Source organism: Anabrus simplex, chromosome 14 (assembly GCF_040414725.1).
Source record: "Anabrus simplex isolate iqAnaSimp1 chromosome 14, ASM4041472v1, whole genome shotgun sequence".
In the NCBI taxonomy this organism is placed as follows: Eukaryota; Metazoa; Arthropoda; class Insecta; order Orthoptera; family Tettigoniidae; genus Anabrus; species Anabrus simplex.
In genome coordinates, this window is record NC_090278.1 from 76,717,193 (window position 1) to 76,741,779 (window position 24,587).

Consider the following 24,587-nt stretch of genomic DNA (forward strand, 5'->3'; position numbering starts at 1 on the left):
TACTAGAGGTCATCGTGTTAACGTACTTTCTGCATAGTTGCATTAATCCTACATATGAATGTGCGATCCCTATACAGTACTTGCCAAGAAGTTTACAGTTTTTTTTTCACAGATATGGAAATTGTGAGATAAAGGTTTTATTAATCATCTTAAATAGTGGTTAATAGTGCCGTGAAGTGTTTCATTCTCAAAAGTATTGGAACTGGGTGTTAGTCAAATACCGTTACGCAAATACCAAGCCCAACCAAATATCAAGGAGAAGAAGACGACGGCGCTACCGAGTTTACGGTTTAGCCGCTAGATGTCAGGTTTCTGTTCTGCCCTGGGCGGACTTTAACATGGTGATGTACGGAGTACTTGTGATGTTGTGTTGATTTTATGCAATTTATTGTGCGTATTGTTTCTGACGGTGAGTGTCCGTGAGGTTGAAAAGTATGGTGCACTGTTGTGTACCTCTATATACTTTGGATAGCGCTAAAAAGCAAGAAAATGTGATTGTTCCACAATTTTCCTTCGGAGTGCAGTTTAAGAGAGAAATGCAGGCAAGCGAGTATGCAGCTTGCATTTTAATACATCAGATTTCAGTGTAAGCATATCAGTCAGGCAAATTCTCCCCAACGAAGTTCTTTTTTTTTTTTTTGCTATTGGCTTTACGTCGCACCGACACAGATAGGTCTTCTGGCAGCGGTGGGACAGAAGAAGGGCTAGGACTGGGAAGGAAGTGGCCGTGGCCTTAAGTAAGGTACAGCTCCAGCATTTGCCTGGTGTGAAAATGGAAAAATCATGGAAAGCCATCTTCAGGCCTGCCGACAGTGGGGTTCGAACCCACTATCTCCCGAATACTGGATACTGGCCGCACTTAAGCGACTGCAGCTATCGGGCTCGGTACCTTTTGTTTTTAGTGTATATCCTGTTCACAACAGAAAAGTGTCAAACGCAGAAATGCTCCAGCTCCAAGAAATGACGTATTGCCATCAAAATTTAGTAAAATTTCTGATTCAGATAACGATAAACATACCGTATCTTAAGCATATAACTGATCTACGTCACCCACAAAAAAATATGTCCCTACAAGTCTCGTTTCTGTGTCAAGGAAATGCTAACCGGCGAGTTGACCGTGCGGTTAGGAGCATGCAGCCGTGAGCTCGCATCCGGGAGATAGTGGATTCGAACCCCGCTGTCGGCAGCCCTGAAGATGGTTTTCCGTGGTTTCCTATTTTCACACCAGGCAAATGCTGGGGCTGTACCTTAATTAAGGTTACGGCCGTTTCCTTCCCATTCCTAGGCCTTTCCTGTCCCATCGTCTCCGTAAGACCTATCTGTGTCGGTGCGACGTAAAGTAACTAGAGAAAAAAAAAGAAAGGCTACGAGTATCTATGCTAAATCTAAATATATATTAAATGAGATTTCAAATGCCAGATTACGGAAAACGGTCTTTATATTGAGAAGTAATGAAATCAGAAAAAATATTTAAGGTATTTGAACTTGACAAAAAAAAAAATTGTACAAATGATCATTTAGAAGCTTTATTCCTGTTAGAACAAACTGAATCTTAAGGGAAGAAAGAGTGCGAAACGCAAAAACGACGCTAAAAATTTGCGTCCTCTGGCATAGGAAAGCATCTACCGGCTACAGACTTGAGATCCTTACACTGCCTAACTGTACCACATCAGACGATGCTGAAAAATTATATAGGATTTTCTAAGGGCGAAACGGGCATAATATCGCTCTCCAAACAGCGGCTTCAATACGAATGTCGCAACATCAGATGTGTTGAGGGAAAGACAGGATAGCTGATAATTTATAAGATGGTGATTAAACCCAAAGTTATGTATGACCGCAATCTCGATCAGTTTATCGGATACACTGAGGCAGAATTAGATAAAACGGGAGGAAGTGACAAACTCGCTAATAGACTTCTCTGCTTATCTCATGAAATACTTATTTCGTTTAAGCAAAGTGTAAGAAATACGTTGTAGAAAGTAAGTCATGCAACTGCTCTTGGTCTGTTTTTTTTTTTTTTTTAATCTCACAACTGTTTGGTGTCTTGTGAAATTGCTAGTTTTAAGGAATTTTTATAGGTTTTCATACTGGAACGTTTAGCAATGAGCAGGCGAGACAGCTCAGTAAAGAGAACTCTAGCGGCGCTTGTCGGAAGTATCTCGAGGCCGAGTCTAGTCGTTTCCTACGAGATACACAAGGCCGGGAAATACAGCACACAATGAGGTTTTGTAAAAAAAATTGATTTCTTGTGTCATGAAATGAACGTTTGCTCAAAAGTAGTGAGAAAGGCCCTTGTCTTTACCTTTTTAAAAAAGTCACCCCAAACATGAAATTTCTAAAATCGTATTTCAGTCATATATACAAGATATATCCCTGTTACTTTCTTGAGTCTTGTCAAACTTTTTTCAAACACCTGAAACTTTTCGGAACTTTATAGAGTATTCTGGACATGTGTAAAACTCTCTGTAGCCTTTAAGGACAGTAATAAATTTTCTATAATTTAACAGACGTGTCCATAAATTTCTAGAACAATCACTAATTTTAAAAACATATAACTATTATAAGCCTATGCTTTTCTGAATAATTGTGTAATTTAGTAAACCACTTAATAACTGAAAAGTCACAAATAAGCTTCCTAGACAGAAACCATAATCTAATTTCATCAATTGCAAATGTAAAAGAGGCAAGCATTTATACAAGTGAAGGAACATGTTTCCCCTAGTGCACCATTTCTGTACTGTCCTACATAAGAGGCTTACAGTGGTGATTCAACGGCGTACTAGCCGCCAGCATCTTGGAAAGGTGCAGCAATCCAAATGTTGAGCCCACTGTTACACTGGGGCGAAACGCTGATAATTTCATGACTGAAAAAGCCCAAAGAGCGGAAGCTGACGGAACCGTCCGTATCATTCTGAGAAGTTCACATAACACAACAGGTGTACACACACACATGAATGTTTGACATCGACACAAGCCTGTAATGAAACATCTGGCGATGAACGTACGAACTGTGTTTTTCCAAATTCCAATACGGATGGTTCCGCCAGCTTCCGCTTTGAACACTAGCGCTGTACTGCGTCCGATGAGCCATCTGATGACGAATGAACGTACCACTTCCACTTCTATTATGACGTAAAAATTCAAACCACATTTGAGAAGCCTTTCTCGTGAACAGTCGAGATTCTCTTCTGAAGACGCAGAACAAAGTTCTCTGCGAAATGTAAAGAATTTCACCTTATTTTCTGGACACGGCATAAGCCCTAAAGCTTATATCTCGTCTATAAGTATTTTGAGTTTGTTACCTTATATGTGTATCTGTATATGGTAAAACCAATTTTTGGTTTGAGGGTGACCTTTTTTTTAAAACTAATTACAAATAATGTCTTTTTCTTTACTTTTGAGCACAGGAACATGGATCACAAAAAAGTTACAATCCTAGTAAAGAGGAGTACTTGACATATAGCACTGCCACCTTCCATAACTGAATGGTAAGTATTGAGAGTGCTGTATACAGTTTCATAATCCCTACCTGGCACTCAATCCTCTTAGGTTTCTTAGCTACCCGACATCACTTCAGTCTTGGAAGTGCTAATTTTCATATAATACACTTCTCTTCTAGCTTAAAGATATCAGACTGATGCTCTCAGCACAGTCTGCCAATAAGACCAATTCAATGGAATAGGCCAAGCAAAAAAAAAAAAATATATATATATATATATAAAGGAAATTTTGAAGAACAGATTGCTGAACTATATCACAATACAGTGGAACCTTGGATTGCGAGCATAATTCGTTCTGGCAACATGCTTGTAATCCATAGCACTTGTATATCAAAGCAAGTTTTCCCATAAGAAACAATTGAAACGCGGATAATTCATCCACAACACAAAAATATTTATTCGCCTACCATTTCTAAAGCAAAATATAACATAAAACAAATTAAAGTGCACTTTTCCTTACAATAGAATCATTGTTGGTGTGAGAGAGACGAGAGATGACATGATTAAGAGTTACTCTGTAGCACGAATTTCACTAACGGAATCACTGCTATCTGTTGGCTCACTGGAATTGTTTTCTTTTTGTGCAACTTTAACGAGGAACCTGTCCCATGACTGTTGATTTTGCCTCTTTTTGAGGATTTAACGAAAATGTGACATTGCATTGTCATTGAACTGATTCATCGCTCGTACTGCTACACCTTATTCAGGTGGTGATTTTCTACAAAATTTTGCACCGTTTCCCACATTTTGCACTTCTCCCGAATCTCAGTTGAAGTGGGAGATTCCATCGACTTTTCCTGCTCCTCTTCCCCAGACGAGCTCTCCATAACCTCCTCCTGTTGTTCGCGATGCAGGACCATCAGTTCGTTGGTGGCCGGTTCCTGGCCATGTTCTTCCACCAGCTCTTGAATGTCCACGTCATTCACCTCCAGCCCCATAATCTTCCCTGAGGACACAATTTCATCCACAATGGGCGGCACATTGTCACCAACAATCCCCTCAAAGTCACGTCCAAGAACACAGTCAGCCCACAGCTTTTTCCAAGTGGAAGTGAGAGTTTCCTTGGTGACTCCATCCCAGGCTTTATCGATGATATTCAGGCAGTTCACGATGGAGAAATGATTTCTCCCAAACTCTCAGAGACTAAGGTTTGTTTCTTCCGTCACTTAGAAGTATCGCTGAAATAGTGCTTTGGTGTATAGCTTCTTGAAGTTCGAAATTACTTCTGATCCATAGGCTGGCCTAGTGGAATAGTGTTGGGAGGATGGAACTTACTGTAACCTTAACGAACTTGAATTACTCCAGTATGTCGTCCTCAAGGCCTGGAGGATGAGCAGGAGAAATGTCCATAACCAGCAAGACTTTGAGCGGCAGATTCTTTTCTGAAAGGTATTTCTTCACTAGAGGATCAAAGACCTCGTTCATCCGTTCAACAAACGAACAGGGGAAGGGAAAACGTAGGCACACATGACGCTCGTATTACGGAACCTCACTTGCTTATCAAGTTACAATTTATTTAAAATGTTTGCTCGTCTTGTAAAACACTCGTAGACCAAGTTACTCGCATTCCGAGGTTTTACTGTATGTCTTTGTATTTTAAAATGACTTCCAAGATTTGTATGAACAGTATTCAAATTTTTTATTTTGATGATGCTGGTATCATATAATTGAGTCAAGTTCCATAACAAATAATAAAATAATTAATACTAATTTCAAATTATAAACCTGAACACCAATTTTTTTGAAATTTTTTTTTACTCAAGAAGAAATATAGTTCACGATACCAGTTAAGGGTTAACAATATGGCATCAGCTATCATATGCAGGCATTTTGATTTAACATCACCTAAGTCGCCTGTGTGTAAATTTTAATGTTCTGTTTTACTCTACCGAATGGTGGAGTAAACTTGATCTCTTAGCTGATCTACGGCCGAGACTCAATTTTGCCAGGTAAACACTGAATGTGTCATCAGAGATCTTTTACATGCTGACACCGTATGCCTATAGTTAAGAGTCCTGCACAGATGCGGATATCCACGAAGTTAGTGTCGTGGCGGATGCAAACTGTATCAGAGTGTGGATAATTTTGCCGATAAATTCTAAATAATGAAGTTTGTTGACTTTCACTCAGGTATACTCTTATTTTTGCTTATGGTTAGCTGACCCTTGACAGTGATATGGGAGAATGATGATATATAAAGAGCCTTGAGACCATAAAGCCGTAAATCTGACCCAATCCTAACTGGCTCCTGCCCGCAATTAATGAAAGGAACGAACAAAGGTCAATACATCAGTAGTTGTCGCAAGAGAAAATCCCTCATAAACCTGTGACTGTAGGGGTTCTGGTACCAGGTATAAGGCCTATTGTATTGTGTTAACAGATCTATGTTTCAATACCTTGGGTGTAATATAAACCAAACCAAACCCCATGGCACAACAGCGACTGCTGCTCAGCCCGAAGGCCTGCAGTTTACGAGGTGTTGTGCAGTCAGCACGACGGATCCATCAGCCACCATTCTTGGCTTTCTAGACCGGGGCCGCCATCTCACCGTCAAATAGCTCCTCAATTTTAATCACATAGGCTGAGTGGACCTCGAACCAGCCCTCAGATGCAGGTAAAAATCGCTGAACTGACCGGGAATCGAACCGAGGGCCTCTGGGTTAAATATTTACAATATCCGCCGATAACTATTCATGGATGTGGGTGAAGTACGGATGCGGAGCGGATAATATTTTGTATATCTGTGCAGGGCTCTACCTATAGTGTTGAATGTAATTTTTTTCCCTACCCTTAAAAAATCCGATTACTTCCACTGGTAGTTATCACTGATAATTTATAATTATCTAATAAATAAATAAATAAATAAATAAATAAATAATAAATAATTTATATTCCATTGTCTGTCAATACTATTACAATATTTGGCTAATTACTGTACATGTTTAGAGAACTTATAGGTGAAAAAGAGAGCTATAAATTCTCGAAACATGCAAGGTAATCAGCCCAACAATAAATATTGTAATAGTATTGATTAGAAGGACTATACGTTATTAGTAATATACTAGTTTGGAGTCAATACAGACCAAACAAATTAAGCCATTATGGTTAAAATAATACCTCTGCTGGTGTTGAACCAGTGGTCTTGGGATCCAGAGGATGTCGATCTACCACTGATCCACATATCTTTTGTCGGTATGGTATGTTTGTTCGAAAGAAGCTTTATCATATCTTCACTCTTACCAAGTCAACATTGGAAAGCATGATTTGTAACCAAGCACATGATGAATATTAGTATAAAATTAAATTGTTTAGAATAATGAGAATTTCTTTTACATAACCAAAAAACTGGTACAAATAAGAACAATAATGCTTGAAACATTAGCAAACTTTTGATTGAAATGTGATACGGTACAAACTTGTGAGAAATTCAACAACAAAAAAAGCAGATAGGATTACTCCTCGATCTTTTTAGGCTGAGCTTGAATTTCCAACCGAGTAACAATTTCATCCAGAACTACGAAAGCTTTTGTTAGTTTGATAATAGTCTTATTGTACTGTGCGACACTCTCCATAAACTCAGTGCCCTGTGAATCGGCAGCCTCCTTCTTATCCAGATATATCACGGTAAGATCCTCCAAGCGCTTCTTAAGATCTGGAACATTTCTGATGTGTTCACTATCCAATACTGGACGAAGCTCTTTGATCTGGTTCAGCATTGCGATGTTAGAGCGAAGAAACGGCTCCTCCAATAGGATAATTTCGTACATAGCTGCTATACTGGCAGGACTATAGTCATCATAAACTGACGAGAGATACTTCTCTAATTCATGGAGACGCTTGTTGAGAACGTTGTTCACTTTCTCACGACCTGAGGTAGCAGTTAGAAGAAGCGTGTTGGTATTTGACAAAGAATCAGCAACGGGTGTTAAGTTTTCAGTACTTTCCAAGTTTCCAAGTATTTTGCTTTCTAGATCTTCAATCCTCTTCTCAAGAAGATCAAGGTCTAAGGCATCAGATTCATCCATGGCAATCTGAAAGCAGAATACTAAGTATTAGTAGTAGTAATAACAACAACAACATAAAAGTAATGTTACTGGCTTTATGTCCCACTAACTACTTGTATGGTTTTCGGAGACGTCGAAGTGCCGGAATTTATTCCCGCAGGAGTTCTTTTGCATGCCAGTAAATCTACCGACACGAGGTTGACTTATTTGAGCACCGTCAAATAACACAGGACTGAGCCAGGATCAAACCTACCAAATTGGGGTCAGAAGGTCACCGCCACCTCAACCGTCTGAGCCACTCAGTTCAACATCGCAATAACAACAACAACAATTGTACCGGCTGGTACACCTCTACGCCGCACATTTGAATTTTCCGCCTTATTGTACTTCTCTACAGGAGAAACTTTGAACTTTAAAAACTGAATTAATTCAACAGTTTCTCAGAAGATGTCACTGTGTGCATTTCGATTTGTTTTTGTTTGTTGTTAATCAAGAAGTGTGAACATTATCTTATAGATGTCACTGCCTAAAAAACTATGATCATGCACCCTGGTGCGAAGTGACACAACTACTTTTTTGAAGAAATTTTGTATTCAGAAGTTTTGCTCTTTGCTAAATTTTGTTCTTTCATTTTGGGGTTGGCAATATTAACTTTTCTTTCCGCCAGTTTTGAACTTAGCCAATCAAGAATTTCTGTAATTAATTTTTAACCCATCAGGTATTTCTTCTCCGACTTTGAGTGTATTTTCAAGAGTAACCAATAAAGAGAGAGGGTGTGGCTTGATTATTCATGAAAGGTCTCGAATCTTCCCCAAGGGTATTAAAACTGCTGATTTTCTTGTCTCTCAGCCACTCGTACAACATCTAGCCTAGTGTATGTAAGTGTAGCAGGGGGCGGGTAGCGCCTCTTCTTTCGGGCAGCAGCTCTTCAACAAGGTAATGTCCGTTTAACATCTTAATTCTTGCTAGCTCAGCAGTTTAACCTGTGGGGCAGGTCCGAAACCTTTAATATGTAATCTACCTATTGAACCATGTAAATACTTTTCTGTCCTTGTAAATTTTTCATATAACTTTAACTGTAAATCGGGGATAGAGAGTGCTTTACCCTCTCGAGCTCTCCTTCATTTTGTTTTGAGGTGACTACGTTTGTAACCGTTTTCCTTCTTTCTGCAATGTCTTAAATTTTTCTTGTATGAGTTACCTCTGTAGTATGGGAATAGCCCCTGTGTATCGGCTTAGCGCCACTTAGGTTTTTAACTAGCTTTCAGGTAGGAGTGCAAGTACTCGCCTCCATTCATCTTGATATTTTGGGCCATTTAATTAATCTGTTCCTTTTCCACGAAGGCCCAGTAGATTGGGTACAAGACACCCTTGTTTCTTTGTAGGTGTGCCTTGAGGGCAGTTGATAGTAATGTTGGTTGTTGCATCTGATAGGCTCAGAATTTGAGAGCGGGTTAGCTCTTTTACTTGTGGTAAATGTGCCTCAGAGAGGCTTGAGATTTAAAGGTGGGAGCAAGCGCACCATGTTATCAGGGGATTTCTGCCCTTTGGTAATATGTGGTTGCGAGCTGAGAGCTCAGAAATTGTAAAGGGCGGGGCTCGAAGCCCAGATCGTTAAAGTATCTCTAAATCTTGGCTTTCCTGGTCATGTACCGGATTTGTTAACTCCTTGTTATTTGTTGTATGTTCAAATTCCATGTCAAAATTGTTAAGTTTCGAAAATATAACCTTCATTGACATTTTAATTCATCTTTCGGATTTGTAGTTAGACCCATTCCAGCCCGCACCTTCTTTCACCTCTGCTGTTCCACAGATACCTCGGAACAATAATAACAATAATAAAACTGTACCAAGTAAACTGGAAGGTAATGTGCACAAGATGGCAGTTAGAATAATAAGTTATTGGCGTTACATCCCAATACCTACAGTACTTTTATGGTTTTCAGGGATGCCTAGGTGCCGGAATTTAGGTCCCGCAGGAGTTCTTTTATGTGCCAGTAAATCTAGTGATAAGGGGCTGATGTATTTGAGCGCCTATAAATACCACCGGACTGAGCCAGGATCGAACATGCCAAGTTGGGCTCAGAAGAGCAGCGCCTCAACCATCTGAGCTTGGCTGGTAATTAGATTACACTAGCCTGCAAAATAATAATTTTTTTTCCTCCATTAAAAGGTTTAAAACATGATCTTATCTAACTCAGATGTACCGAGTTCAAATCTGCTTTCCATTTTCCCATATCACATAAGGACATTTTACAGTAGCCTGATCATTTCCTTTAATGTCATGATTTTTATCACATTTCATTAAATGCTGACACCCCTTAAAAATCTGCAAGAAAATTATTTAATATGTGACCGTAAATGTATTGCCAGCAAGATTTTTTTTCCCCTTAGTTCTGAGGTGTTACAGGTGATTGTAAATAATTTTAACACATTGAATTCAGTGCTGGCGTCTGGATTTCTTACAGTATACAAAGCATCCAATACAATGTAAAACGGAGTGTCCTCCCCCTACTTCTCCTTCCAGTTTTTATTATCTCCTAGGCGTGCTAGGAGTGTCTTACCCCTACCCCTCCCTCCAGTATTATTTTCCAGATAGTAAGTCATAATATTATGTATTCCATTAATTGTTATGACCGACAACTTTTCTCCATAAAAATTATTTTCATATTTCCACACATTTGCATAATGTAAGAATTTTAGAATAATTTATTGATATCTTGTAAATGTTACACGATAAAGCATTTGTTTTTCTTTCACTGAATTCTACACACTAATATTAGCATTGTTCATGTATTTTGATGCCTGGTAAAAAAAAAAATTAATGTTATTGGCTTCACGCCCCACTAACTAATTTTTTATAGTTTTCGGAGATGCCGAGGTACCGGAATTTAGTCCCGCAGGAGTTATTTCACGTGCCAGTAAATCTACCAACACAAGGCCGAAGTATTTGAGCACCTTCAAATACCACCGGATTGAGACATGGTCCAACCTGCCAAGCTGGGGTCAGAAGGTCAGTGCCTCAACCAGCCAGACAAATCAGCAATAATTGAGCACGCCCTATCGTCGGGTCATGATGATGTGTTCCAAGATGCTCAAGCTCTTACCCACAGTAGACACTACAGATCCAGGATTATGCGGCAAGCTGTGGAAATACGTAGAAATCCTAACAATTTCAACAGGGTCACTGGCTATCAATTAAGTAATAGTGTATGTGGTTGCCAGTCATTAAATATTTACGTAGGTAGTTCCCTTCCCTACTGATATTTCGTTTCGATGTTTTCCAAATTCGTACAATCATCACCAGATTTTTCATTCCAGGCTTGTGTTAATGTCACACTATCATAAGTATGTACACCTGTTATGTGACTTCCTCTCAGACTGATTCTGATGTTTGGGTCAGCTTCCGCTTTGAATTCTAGCATTGTACCACATACAGTGAGCCATCTGGTAACGAATGAACGTACCACTTCCACTTCTATTATTAACGTCTAAATTCAAACTTCATTTATGGAGAAGTCTTCCCCGTGAACAGTCGACATTTTCTTCTGAAGACGCAGAGCAAGTTCTCTGCCAAACGTAAAGAATTTTACCTTATTTTCTTGATACGGCGTAAGCCCAAAAGCCTATATAATGTCTATAAGTACAGGCCGTTAAAGCATCAATGGTAACAAGTCATTCCTTGTTCAATAGTACTTTTTTTTACATGTTTTAGAGTAATCTTTACAAAAAAAATTTAAGTACAGTTTTGAAATTTCGCTGCTGAAACGCTGGGGTTGGTGTCCCACGCATGCGCACCGTGTATACATTTGTTTGTGCGTATTTAATAATAATGTTATTTGTTTTACGTCCCACTAACTACTCTCTTACGGTTTTCAGAGATGCCGAGGTGCCAGAATTTAATCCCGCAGGAGTTCTTTTATGTGCCAGTAAATCTACCAACACGAGGCTGACGTATTTGAGCACCTTCAAATACCACCGGACTGAGCCAGGATCGAACCTGCCAAGTTGGGGTCAGAAGGCCAGCGCCTTAACCGTCTGAGCCACTCAGCCCGACTTGTGCGTATTTAAAATGCCTCCAACGATCGAGGATCCCGCCGACTGTGAAATATGTGCTGTTATTAGTTTTCTTAATGTTAAAGGCGTGAAAGCAGTTGAAATTCACCATTAGATTTGTGAAGTGTACAGAGAAAACATGAGTGACAGAATGGTATGCAAATGGGTAAGAGCTATCAAAGGCGGCCAAAAGAATGTTCACGGCGAGGAACGGAGTAGGCGACCCTCGGTGATCATTGACGAGTGGGTGCATAAAGTCAACGATAAGGGGAGAACGAACAGACTTTTCACGATTTCTGCATTATCAGAGGAGTTCCCTCAAGTTTTAAGAAGTGTTATCTACGACATTGTTACAGAACACTTAAATTATCAAAAATTGTGTTCACGACGGGTACAAAAAATGTTAACCGAGGCACACAAAACTGAACGTTTAAGCAGCGCCTTGACTTTTCTCGAGCGTTACGACGATGAAGGTGACTATTTTTTAAAGCCAAATTGAAACAGGCGATGAAACATGGGTGGCCTAAGTTACACCAGAAACAAGACAATGGAGTGGCGGCATTCATCATTGCCCAAGAAAAAGAAGTTTAAGCAGGCAATTTCAGCGTGGAAAATCATGTGTACCGTGTTTTGGGACAGGAAGGGGGTGTTGCTTCTTGATATTTTGTCTTGTGGTGACACAATAAATTGGGAAACATATCGTGCGACCTAAAAAAAAAAAAAAAAAACGGTGCTGTGCAATTCAAAACAAAAGGCGCGGCATGCTGAGTAAAGGGATCATTTTGCTGCATGCCAATGCCAGACCACATGTGGCCCATAGAACTCAAGATCTCATCGCATCATTTGGCTGAACAATTTCATCATCGTGCATCTCGGAGGTCAGCGCCACGACGAAGATGATAGACTCAAAACTGCCATGTTGCAGTGGCTGTCAATTCAGGCGGCAACCTTCTATGACAACAAAATACAAAAGCTTGTTGTTTGATATAAGTGCCTTAATGTTGGTGGCAATTATGTAGAAAAGTAGATGCAAGGCCAGTCATTCATGTAAAAATAAAATTCATACAAAAAGTTCGTCTTGTTGACATATCAAAACGGTACTTACTTTTTTAAAAAGACACCTCATATACGGTATAGAACTTGTGTGTTCAACAGACTATAGAGATTTTAAGTTACACTTAACAGAGTCGACGCTGAAATGTATGGCTTCCTTCTTAACGGAACATTCACAGGGTTGACGAGTTCTGAGTGAACTACATAAATAAGAACTGAAATATGCCTACATTTCTCTCACGGAGAGCAGGAACAATTAATCGTCACCCTAGCAGCATTTACCTTTGCTAACATATCGTATTAGCAATAGGCCAAAACTTATCTTTTTCTGAAGATAGCATTGTTGAATGTGTATATGAACATTAAGATCATTATGTCCGGCTCCATGGCTAAATGGTTAGCATGCTAGCCTTTGGTCACAGGGGTGCCAGGTAGGGTCGGGAATTTTAACCATCATTGGTTAATTTCACTGGCACAGGGGCTGGTTGTATGCGTTGTCTACATCATCATTTCATCCTCAGAGCGACTCACATATCGCCTACGGGTGTCAAATAAAAAAATAAAAAAATAAAAAAACCTGCATCTGGCGAGCCAAACTTGTCCTCGGACACTCCCGGCACTAAAAGCCATATGCCATTTCACTTTCAATATCATTATCACCACTACTGATACATAAATCACTACGCTGCCTCTATCGTGAAATGGTAGGGTAGCTAGTGTTATTTCCTGCAAAACTTCTTGTAAATATGACCACTTTATTTTTTTCTTTCCCCAAGTTTGTTTATGTCACACCGACACAGAGAGGTCTTATGGCAACAATGGGACAGGAAAGGGCTAGGAGTGGGAAGGAAGCAGCCGTAGCCTTAATTAAGATATAGCCCCAGCGTTTGCCTCGTGTGAAAATGGGAAACCACGGAAAACCATTTTGAGGGCTGCCGACAGTGGAGTTCGAACCCACCATCTTCCGAATACTGGCTGCACTTAAGTGACTGCAGCTACCAAGCTCGGTGACCAATTTCAGCAAGACTGGAAGAATTAGGCCGATAGCTGTCATATAAAACACTCTGAACTCTCACTGTTATCATTTAGTCAGCCATTGTAACTCAGGGTGAGACTACACCAGATTGCGCGACGACACACGATAACTTACAATATTCACCACACACAGAGCAACTGTCCATTTCTACCATTAATGCACAGAGCCTACATGCATAATATTCTCGCCTCTCAGACATTTCAAGATTTTTATGGATCTAAATTCGTCAGAAGCTAAAGTTTAGTATCTCCTGCCTTTTTGGCACAAGCATATACGCGCTATTTCACTGTCGTTTGTTTCTTTCTTGTGGTTGACACAATTGCGCGGTGTACAAGGCTGCCAACTTTTGAACTTACAAACTAGTGGTACATAGATGAAAGCATGCCGGCTAGTGACAAAACCATTGGACTGCGGTCAAACTAAGAGGATCTGGGGGTATAGCCACCCAGTGTTAGGGCCGCAAAACGACTTTAGGCCTTTGGCATTCTGTAGGCCGACTACAGGTTGTATTTAGTTGTTTTTATTGAGCTCACAGCCACCACCTGGGGAGCAAGCCCTAACGTCCTGAGAACCTCTGCTCTTGCTTTGTGTGTGTCCGCTGCAGGGTACGCTTCACCTGTATGGAGTGCATCCACTCACACCAAGGAGGCTGACGTTGCTATCAACGAGACCGTACGTATCTTGTCGGGATGTCTGAAGCCAACCCCAGTTGACAAACTCTACCCGATTGTTGGAACAGCTCCCCCCACTATCAGAAGGGCTGTTGCTGCTGATGCAGAGAGGACAAAGCAGACTAATGATTCTCGCCACCCACTGCATGATCACCAGGCTGTAGTCTGTCGACTGAAGTCGAGAAAGAGCTTCATCACCAGGACTCAACCACTGGTAGGAACACCTGAGTCTAACCGCATCACCAGGTGGAAGAGCATGCTGCCGCCTGATACTCCTGCAAAGGAAGAGCTAGCTCCAGGAAATGACCTGCCCTACCCTATTTGGAGATCACTTGATCGTCTTAGGGTGGGCGTACCTCTTTGCAAGACCAACATGCAAAAATGGGCCATACTTCCAGCTGATGGAGATGCATCCTGCGAGTGTGGTGTAACACAAGATCCTAACCACCTGCTCATCTGTCCCCTACTAGAACATCCCTGCACTACACAGGACAACAAGGCCATCGGAGTTGCTACATTTTGGAAATGCTGACCGGACACGGAATGATGATGAATGAGCGCGGGTTGCCAACGTAGTGTATTTGTCTTGATTGCTGGAAATGATGTCCCATATGATTATATCACAGCCAATGGAAATGCTAGTGCGTATTTAAGCAATGGAGAATGGCACATGCTAAGTTAAATGTACTTCTGGGGGCTGGCGGGTGGGTCCCTGGCTGTCGCAGTGAACACATCTCTTCTCTACAAGGTACACCACATAAGATTTATATAATTTCAACTCCATTAGAAAGTTATAAACCTTGAGCAGCTGTTACTAACTGCGCACTTTTTAGCGATAGATTTACACCCTAGTGCTGAAACGGTTGACCTCGGCAATCTTCGAGATTCGTACTGGCCATCTTTGAAACAAACTATGAATCGCTTATGCATCGCTGTGTGACATCTGGCGTACACTTTACGTACTAGTACTGTCGTTATTTACACAGCAAAGCCAAATTATAGAATTCACTCTAGGAATAAGATTCGCATCGAGAAATGTTATATAATGTGTGTGTGACACAGTTGTTGGCTTAAAATAACAAAGGTTTAGAAAATTAATATCGATCGATCACATTATCGATTCAATTCAGATTTCATTTCCATTCCTTTGGCAGTACTAACGGAACCGGAAGAGCTCCCTCCTTACTCCTCAAAGCCGTATACAAATATATCGCTAAAAAGTGTGCAGATAGTACTGAATTTCTACCTTGTCAAATCTACTGGGTCTTCAATGTATACTGATTAAATACGGTCAGCTTCAGGAGGAGGTGTAGGTTAAAGACATAGGCCTATATGCCCAGTAAGCAGAGCAATGTGAGCTAAAATTTATGTGCCTTACTGATGCTAGGAACAATTATTTCTACAGTGCGAGCCTCAGTCGAGTTGCTAGTTATTCCCTGTGCCGTGTCTGGACGAGCGGATAATGCAATAGTTGCCTGACCGTATAGTTCAACCAGTGATGTCATGGTCTCAGCTAGCCTGTGATAACCTTCCATCCAGTGTACAGTATCACCGACTCTTATACAGCAGCAACTAGTGTCAAGGCGAAAATGGATTTAGGAATAACATTCAATGAAGATTTAACGACCATTTTTTCTTAAAATTACAAATAATGCTCTGAAAATATTAGGCTTTACTATACGGAATTCATTATCATTTCGTCCAAAGACACTGTTCTCATTTGTAAGGTCTAGCCTTGAGTATGGCTCAATTATTCGGAACCCAATGACCACAAGGAATATCAAGCTTGTCGAGAGTGCTCAAAACAAGACTCTCCAATAATATTCATCCCTATGTTGATATTTTTAGTATGACTGAAGCTACATTCACTTCGACATGTAACACTGTACTTCTGAGTATAATTTAACAGATTATGAAGAAATTTAAAAAAGGAAATCTATTATTATTCAGTATAAATGTTATAAACCATGTTATTAAACTGATTACATTCCAAGTGAAAATCCTGTTAAAATTCTTTTAAATATTACTCTAACTTTAATTAGAATTAATTAGTACTGTAAATGTTATATTAGTTATATTATCCTTAATGACTGTTTCTAATAATGTGACTTGCATGTCACAGGAATTAATTTTTAAAATTATTCTAGCTATATACTGTTCTTGTTTTTAACTTCTAAGTAACAATTGGCATGAACATTGTAATTGGGACTCGTGACCTGTTAAGTTCACAATAAAATAAATAAAATCAATCTGTTTAGTGCATTTAATAGCTTCTGAATTAAGTGCTGAACAGCGTATTTTCGTGTACTGCAGATTTTTAAGCACAATTCGCCCAGAAATTTTGAAGATTCACCAGGCTGAATTGCAGAGAAGGAAGTGGAACATCACATCAATAGTTGACACCGTGCTACTCAATACTCACTACATTCAGCTGCGCATGGAATGACTGTTGCTTGTGTACTTCTTGCTGAGGATATGCTCAAACGGTCAACAATGCCGCCAACCTGTTTAGCTGAGAACTAAGACTAGTGACAAAACCACTAGACTGTGACCAAACAAAGGGGGCCTGAGGGCGTTAAGCCCCTAGGTCTCTAGCACTCTGTAGGGTGATAATAGCGCTGTCTATGTTGAACAGTGTGGAAAAGCTGAATTAATTTATATTTGGGGTCGGTGAGAAAGTGATTGGTTAGGTCCAGCTGATGACAAAACCATTGGTTTGGGTTGGTTAGGTCCAGTTAGAGGCAAAAACCACTGGACTGTGGCCAAGCAAAGCGGTTAGGGTGATAAAAGCGCATTCTATTTCGCCTAAGGTGACAGGTGAATCCCTATTTAAGAGCTCCTTCCGCTTAGATAGGAGGGTGCATGAATTTCTTAAGGCTGCTGCAGCCCTGTATCTGCCACTGCATGAAGGTAAGTTTCATATTAAATTAATGCTGTTGTGTATTTCACATTGTTTCTTTTACATAGTCTTTTTATTTGAGCTTTTATTCAGCCGGTGTTGGTAATACAATCTAATTATCATCATTGATGGCAATGATGTCACATTCTTTCCAGGTTGGCCAATAGGATTGCAAATAGCTACTTTAGCAATGGACAATAGCGGTTGCTGCTCTTTATTAGCTTATAAAATGAAATGTACTTCTGGGGGCGGAATGTGGGTTCCTAGACATCATGATCAGTAGCAGTGATTAGAAGGGTTGAGGGGGTGGGGGTGCAGCCACCCCCACTTTGTGAAGAAAACATTACATTTTAATTCCATTTTAGCTGGCTGAAACTAGGAATTATTAAAATAAGCAATTTGTACAAGCCCAGTTGTCTTATCAGCTTATTATTTCCTTTATATTCTTTAAAATAATATTTGCGAAAATACGCAAAAAAAAAAAGTAGTTTGTCGTGGCTAACCGATTTGTATAGCGCAACAGCAAGTAGTGGAGACTTTGCATGTGCTGTGAGGAAGGGTAGCAGGGGTATATTCTTTTGCCGAGGTTATGGACACTGAGGTATGAGTCACCCACTTGCCGCGCACATTCATCAGTCTCTCTACTTTAGTTTCGTTTCTTAGTGTGTAGTCAAATACAAAAAGATTTTTATTAATTATGTAATCATGCCATACTTCTATTTAACTGTAATACGTGTGTAATATTGTTTCTTTGGTGAAAGTTTTATTGTATAGTATTGAATCAGAATATTAAAAACTATTGTATTATTACCGCACTTAAGCTGGTAAACTGTCAACATTTACCCCTCTGTCAAAATTTTGCTTAGAGAGCTTCAAAGAACTTACCATTTTGTAGCTTATTTTTTCTGTTTTGGTGCCTATATACCCCCCCACTAAATCCCACAAACCCGGGTACTTTTAGTTGTCTGCATTTTTTGTCCCCACTTCTAAATCCCCATCGCCGCTACTGATCACAATGAACACATTTCTCCTCTAAAAGCAATTCCAAGTAAGATTTGCATAATTTCCACTTCTCTACAATGTTACAAACCTTAGGTTGCACGGTGTCAACTTTTGTCTTCTACCTATTTTCAAACCCGATTATCCATTCATTGAAATTAATGGGTTTTCTATGGGCATATGGGAAACTTGTGCTGGCAACTGCACTCTCCTTTACCAATAAGCATGCAAGAAGGACGGCAAATTATGGGACTCTCCCAGTACAATGGGTACATCTATCACAGTAAATACTGGGAAGTGTCAACACACTTTGTATGTAGGAACGTCATCTTTCGAAACCTTCTCAGGCAATACTTTGACTCTGCCCCCTTCTACTAACGTCTAACAGGAATAAAACAGCAGACAACTAGTGTGGATCCATAGAATTCTCTTTCTTTTTACGTCGCATCGACAGATAGGTCTTATGGCAATGATGGGAGAGGAAAGGGCTAGGAGTGGGAAGGAAGCAGCCGTAGTCTCAATTAAGGTACAGCCCCAGCGTTTACCCGATGTCAAAATAGATAACCATGGAAAACCATCTTCAAAGCTGCCGTCAGTGGGGTTTGAACCCACTATCTCCCGAAAACAAGCTTACTACTGCGCAGCACTAACCGTACAGCCAACACGCTCGGTAAACATACAAGAGCAGTCAAAGATGACAAACTGTACCTCAAAGATGAACTCTTACATCAAGCCACTTACAAGTATCTAGGAATAACTCTGCAGACAGGCCTACATGTAAAATCTTCACACGTCGCATCTAGTGTTGGCTACTGAATGCATGATTCGAAGCAGTGTATCGATTCACAGGAATAGCGAGCTCACGGCACACGATTCAGCTTACTCCCAGCGGACAGTGCTGAGTGGCGCACTCACTGGACGTTGACGGGAAGCCGAGCTTCCGCTGCAGCGAGACAGTGAATCATGGCGCATCGAAAGAATAGTGAACGAGCGCGGCTCAGTGAGAGACAAGATACAAACGGTTCCTTATCGGCTCACTGGACACTGGCGGAGAGCCGAGCTTCCGCTGCAGCGAGACATACAGTGAGCCATGGCACACCGAAAGAATCGTGAACGAACACGGCTCAGTGAGACACAAGATACACACGGCTCCTTATCGGCTCACTGCAGCAAGACAAACAGTGAGCCACAGTACACTGAAAGAATCGTATGCTATAATGGACTCTCGAGCTCAGCTCGTTTGAAAATAATACCCATTTGCATTCACTGTCCTCTTCTCACAGGGAGGTTTAAATAAGAGATGGATTTATTTGCAGTGTTAAAAAGGTAGTCAAAACATAATTCTGAAGTAGCTAGTAAGTAGGTAGGCTATTAGGTTATACTATTTATTAGTTTAATGAATCTTAGTATTATAACTTAGTTGACATTTGACAATTAAACTCGACTCTAGCCTGCCCTTTGACTATGAATCATGCTCATGACCACTCAAAAGTACCTGTTTTATATTGGGAAGAACAGCTCAGTATTCTCTCAGTTCATATGTCACATCGTTGCACAAGACTTCAATCATATGTGGACAGACACAATAACTTAACCAACAGTATGTTGAATCAGAAAACCAGCGGGCTACTGTATTATCTGCGCACCTTTTCTGGATATATTTACACCCTAGTGCTGAATTGGTCAACCTCGGCAATCTTCGAGATTCGTACTGGCAACCTTCGAAACACAAACTATGAATCGCTTATGCATCGCTGTGCGACATCTGGCGTACACTTTACGTACTAGTACTGTTGTTATTTACACAGCAAAGCCAAATTTACTCTAGGAATAAGATTCGCATCGAGAAATGTTATATAATGTTATATAATGTGTGTGTGACACAGTTGTTGGCTTAAGATAACAAATGTTTAGCAAAATTCATATCGATCGATCGTATTATTGATTCAATTCAGATTTCATTTTCATTCAGTTGGCAGTACTACTGGTTCCGCGAGAGCTCCCTCCTTACTCTTCACCCCGGAAGGAAATATATCGATAAAAAGTGCGCAGATAATACATCTTGGGTAGCCTATACAAAATATGACGATTTTTTAAAAAAACCTCAGCTGATAGAAAAATACATATTTTCAAAAATGACTGAGCGAGTTGTCGTGCGGTTAGTATCGCGTAGCTATGCGTTTGTATTCGGGGGATGGTGGGTTCGAATCCCACCGCTGGCAGCCGTTAAGATGGTTTTCCGTAGTTTCCCCATTTTCACACCAGAAAATGCTGGGACTGTACCTTAATTCAGACCATGGCTGCTACCTTCCCAATCCTAACCTTTCCCACCCTGCGTCGCCGGAAACCTTTGATGTATTAGAGTGACTAGCATTTTTTTCTAAGAAAGGAGTTCATAGTATGAAGACCAGATGGCAGCTGCGAGCACTGAATGCTGTTGCTGCTGTCTTACCAGCACATACTACACAGCTGCAGTAGGAGTGGTGACTAATGTGCCGTGAATCGGATCGCTGTATCGATTCAGGAACTTGAACGGAATGAAATGAATCAAATGTCCCATCACTAGTCACATCAAAGATAAAATGACCTGTGCCATCAGATCACTGTAGCACATAAATCAACTCAAAAAAAAAACCTCCAAAATTGGCAACAAGACTTTGCAAAACAAAACATATGGTAACATATCATTTAGATCTTAAATGGTAGGCCTATGGTCAAAAAAATGTTTTTGGAAGACCTAGAGAAAGTGAAAAACCTGTTCTTGAAAAAGCTACTCTGCTTGTCTAAATACAGCCCATCGAGGCTAACATACGAACTAACATGGCAATCCTTTCTACAAGAACTTCTGCTGTACCAACATCTACCATCTACAAGACAGTAGTCCAAGCTGCTTCAAAAACTGCACAAAAAGATGGAGATCCCAATCAATTTCCATCCAATGGTAGCCATTACATCAGCAGAATGAAAAGGTCTAATTGTGAACAGAGAGACACAGTCACCAGTTTAGCAGTACATGGATTCCACCAAAAGATTTGCAAAACTGCAGTGTTCCATTCACCCAAGTCCGGATACATTTGTAAACCGAGCAAAAGTGATGATATGTACCACGCTCTTGTGTTCACGACTATTAACATCAACAAACCAAATTCTAAAAATAATTTATCACTTAGGCCAAATTAATTACCACCATTTCAGGATAGCCATGTCAGTGTTCCAACAGACTGCAGTAGAATTCATCACACTATGTTGTGATATTGTGATTATTTCTTCGTTGATGGAATATCTGTGTTTCTGTCTTTTGTCATAATTAAACAGCTGTCAACAAACTGTAGATTAAATATTGTAAAACGTAAAATATTTGCAGCGGTCTGAATGACCCGACCTAGAGTGTAACATACAAAGACCGCGACACTTAAGGGTTAATCTAGATATAAAGAAGATAGAAGTTGCCGAACGACATCCTTATAAAATACTAAACCCAAGGAAAACAAAATTCCCCAGGGACATACCAACAGAAACCTGGGAAAAACATATGTGTCAAGTGCTTCAGGTCAAAGATACTCGACCACTACAGACACAATCAGAAGATGTAACTGAGTTTTTGCCTATAACAGTAATGAATATCAAGGACGCTATACACAGCATGGAAAATGGAAAGGCTTGTGGACCTGATCAGATTTACTACGAACATTTAAAAACGGTGACTCCAATTTTGAAGGAAACATGGTCTTATTTGATGAACGAATGTCTCAGGAGAGGTAGAATACCAGATAGTTGGAGAAGATCCTACATCAAAATGGTATACAAGGGCAAAGGGGACATGGGAGATCCAGACTCGTACAGAGGTATCGCACTCGAATGCACCCTTTTTAAGGTAATGACCAAAATTCTCACTGATAGGCTAACAACACTTGTGGATCAATATATACCAGAGCAACAGTTTGGTTGCATAAGTGGTATATCTACTCTGCAAGCAGTGGAGTGTTTAAAACAAGATATCGAGGAAGCACTAAGAGTACCAGGTGGGAAGCTCCACGCAATCTTTGTTGACTTCTCTAAAGCTTTCGATATGCTCAAGAGGAACATACTCCTGACAAAGTTGGAACAATTAATTGGTAAGAGTCACTACTTGATGGTCATAATCAAAGACATTCTCTCCAACAATACAGTATTTATACAGGATAACATATCAATATCAGATGAAATAGCACAGACCAATGGTGTACTACAAGGAGATCCTCTAAGTCCTCTTCTGTTCTCAATAATCACTTCGGATGTGACACGATGCATCAAAGATGGTGTAAAGTTGTATGTATATGCAGATGATATGTTTCTCGCTGCAGAACGGCTGGAGGACCTGAAAGAGTCTTTTGAGCTTCTGGCAGCATGGGCACATGAAATTGACCTCAGCATAAATGACCAAAAGACTGTCTACATGATTTTCAGAAAAGGGGGAAGGCCAGCAGTGACTGACAGAGTCCATTACAATGGTAAAGAACTAACAATGGTTAGTCACTTCAAATATCTGGGAGTCATATTCCAAACCAGAGGTGATGTTTTCACAAAACACATACAATCGATTTTAGTGATGGATTTATACTGACCAATGTGACGGACAATAATGTCATTATCATTTTCTAACAAGAAAAATTAACATAACCTCATCCTATGCCAGGCAGCCAGGATGAAAACTCAACGAATTACTTTGCTATCACTTTAAGCAAAATTTATAGCTAGAGCGGAAATCAATTTCAAGTCGTTTACTGTATGAATTGATGGAAACTATTAATACATCCTTGAGCAGGACTGACTAGAACGAGAAGACCTGACAGTGTAAAGAACGTAATCCACGAGGAAATACTTAAACTGTCAGAAAATACCTTGACAAACTTCAGTAGCTGGTGCTCTGCAATGGTATCAACTATAAAATAGATAACGGTAACGGTAGAGATGGTCGATAAAACACAGCCTGCTACTTTGTCACCGATATATCACATACGCTGTGGCGGAAGTATCTGTGACAAAATATCGGTTATGAAATATCTCATTTACGTCGTGTACTTGGGACAAATACAGTAGAGACAATACACGACACTGAGCGAGATATCGAGGGACAGCTACTGGAGCTCACTCTAGCGGATAGACCTGAACGGTACTGATTCTGTCATAAGAGCACGTGTATTTTTGTGTGGAGTTTTTGGTGTTAGTTATGCGTTTTCAGTGAGTTGACATAATTAAATAGTAGCGCGTGTCATTCCTTGATATCTCCTCTCAACATGAGGAGAAAGGTATGTGCTGTGTTTGGCTGCAGTAATTACGAAGTAGAGAAAAATGCGCGCTCGTTCTTCAGGTTCCCTCGTGACAAGAACATGTAAGTAATATTGTGTTTGCATATATATTCTTCCAGTGACAGAGATTTTTATAGTACTTCATAATCTTCTGACCTGCTCGACCCATGTTTTAACGGGCTTAAAATATAATACGCATATTTTATTGTATAGTGCAGCAGTTAACCTTCAATACCGATGTGTTGTTGTAGGTATGATCTGTGGGTTTTGAAATGTCACAGAAGCGATTTGGATAAAGTGTACAAGAAAGAAGGGACGTTACGCTTGTATAAGAATTATAAGATCTGTTCAGATCATTTCCAGGCCAGCGACTTTAAAAATCCTCGACTATACAGCCAAGGGTATGTTACATTTTTACTCCAATTGTATGTAAATATTCCTCAAATCATCACTATCGACAACATTTTCAAACTTTTCTTTCTTTTATCCCTCTTCTCAGATTAAAGCCAGGATTTTATAGATTTTCTTTCTGTTAGTAGGCTTCATGTTAAGAGGAAAATTGTCCAGCTATTAAATGTTAATTCATTGCATCATATGTGTAAGGAATGTGCCGATATTTTTATTGACAAATGTCTTAATGTGATGATACATTGTTTTTAAATGAGGAAAAAAGACAAATCCAACCGTAAGATTTCAGGCAGGTATGCTAAAGCTAAAAAAAGTAATGCATAAATGAAAGATCAAGCCATTTCACAGCAGTCCATTTCACACATTGTTTATATGTCTAATTTCAGTCTTTGAATAATAACCTTTTAAATAATTCTTCATTCATTTATCCAGAATTGCTTTAGCAACTTCGAAGTTAATATCTCAATACCACTGTCTTTCTAGACGTAATTTATTTATCCATTTCCGTATATACATTTCCATTGATATTTGAATTTAGCGCGATTTGTTCAGGTCAAGTCACTAGGAGCGCCACCGTCGAATTGTCTCCCATTTTAGCAAGGCGAAATCCGTAAGTGTCGTGTATTGTCTCTACTGTATTTGCTTGGGACTTGAATCACGTTCACAGGTC

The 24,587-nt window shown here is 39.9% G+C and overlaps 1 protein-coding gene across 1 annotated transcript; it reads right to left on the reverse strand.

Annotated features, from left to right (window-relative positions):
- Positions 1-6,097: 6,097 nt before the first annotated feature.
- Positions 6,098-23,282, reverse strand: DCTN3-p24 (Dynactin 3, p24 subunit). Its single transcript, XM_067158209.2, has 2 exons — positions 23,102-23,282; positions 6,098-7,534 (listed from the first exon to the last, which is right to left on the reverse strand). The coding sequence occupies exon 2, from the start codon at positions 7,526-7,528 to the stop codon at positions 6,956-6,958; it is 573 nt and encodes a 190-aa protein (XP_067014310.1). The 5' UTR covers positions 7,529-7,534; positions 23,102-23,282; the 3' UTR covers positions 6,098-6,955.
- Between the last annotated feature and the right edge of the window lie 1,305 nt (positions 23,283-24,587).

What these genes read in the sequence shown, in the direction of transcription:
- DCTN3-p24 (XM_067158209.2), bottom strand. Translation starts at nt 7,528, where the DNA reads ATGGATGAATCTGATGCCTTAGACCTTGATCTTCTTGAGAAGAGGATT.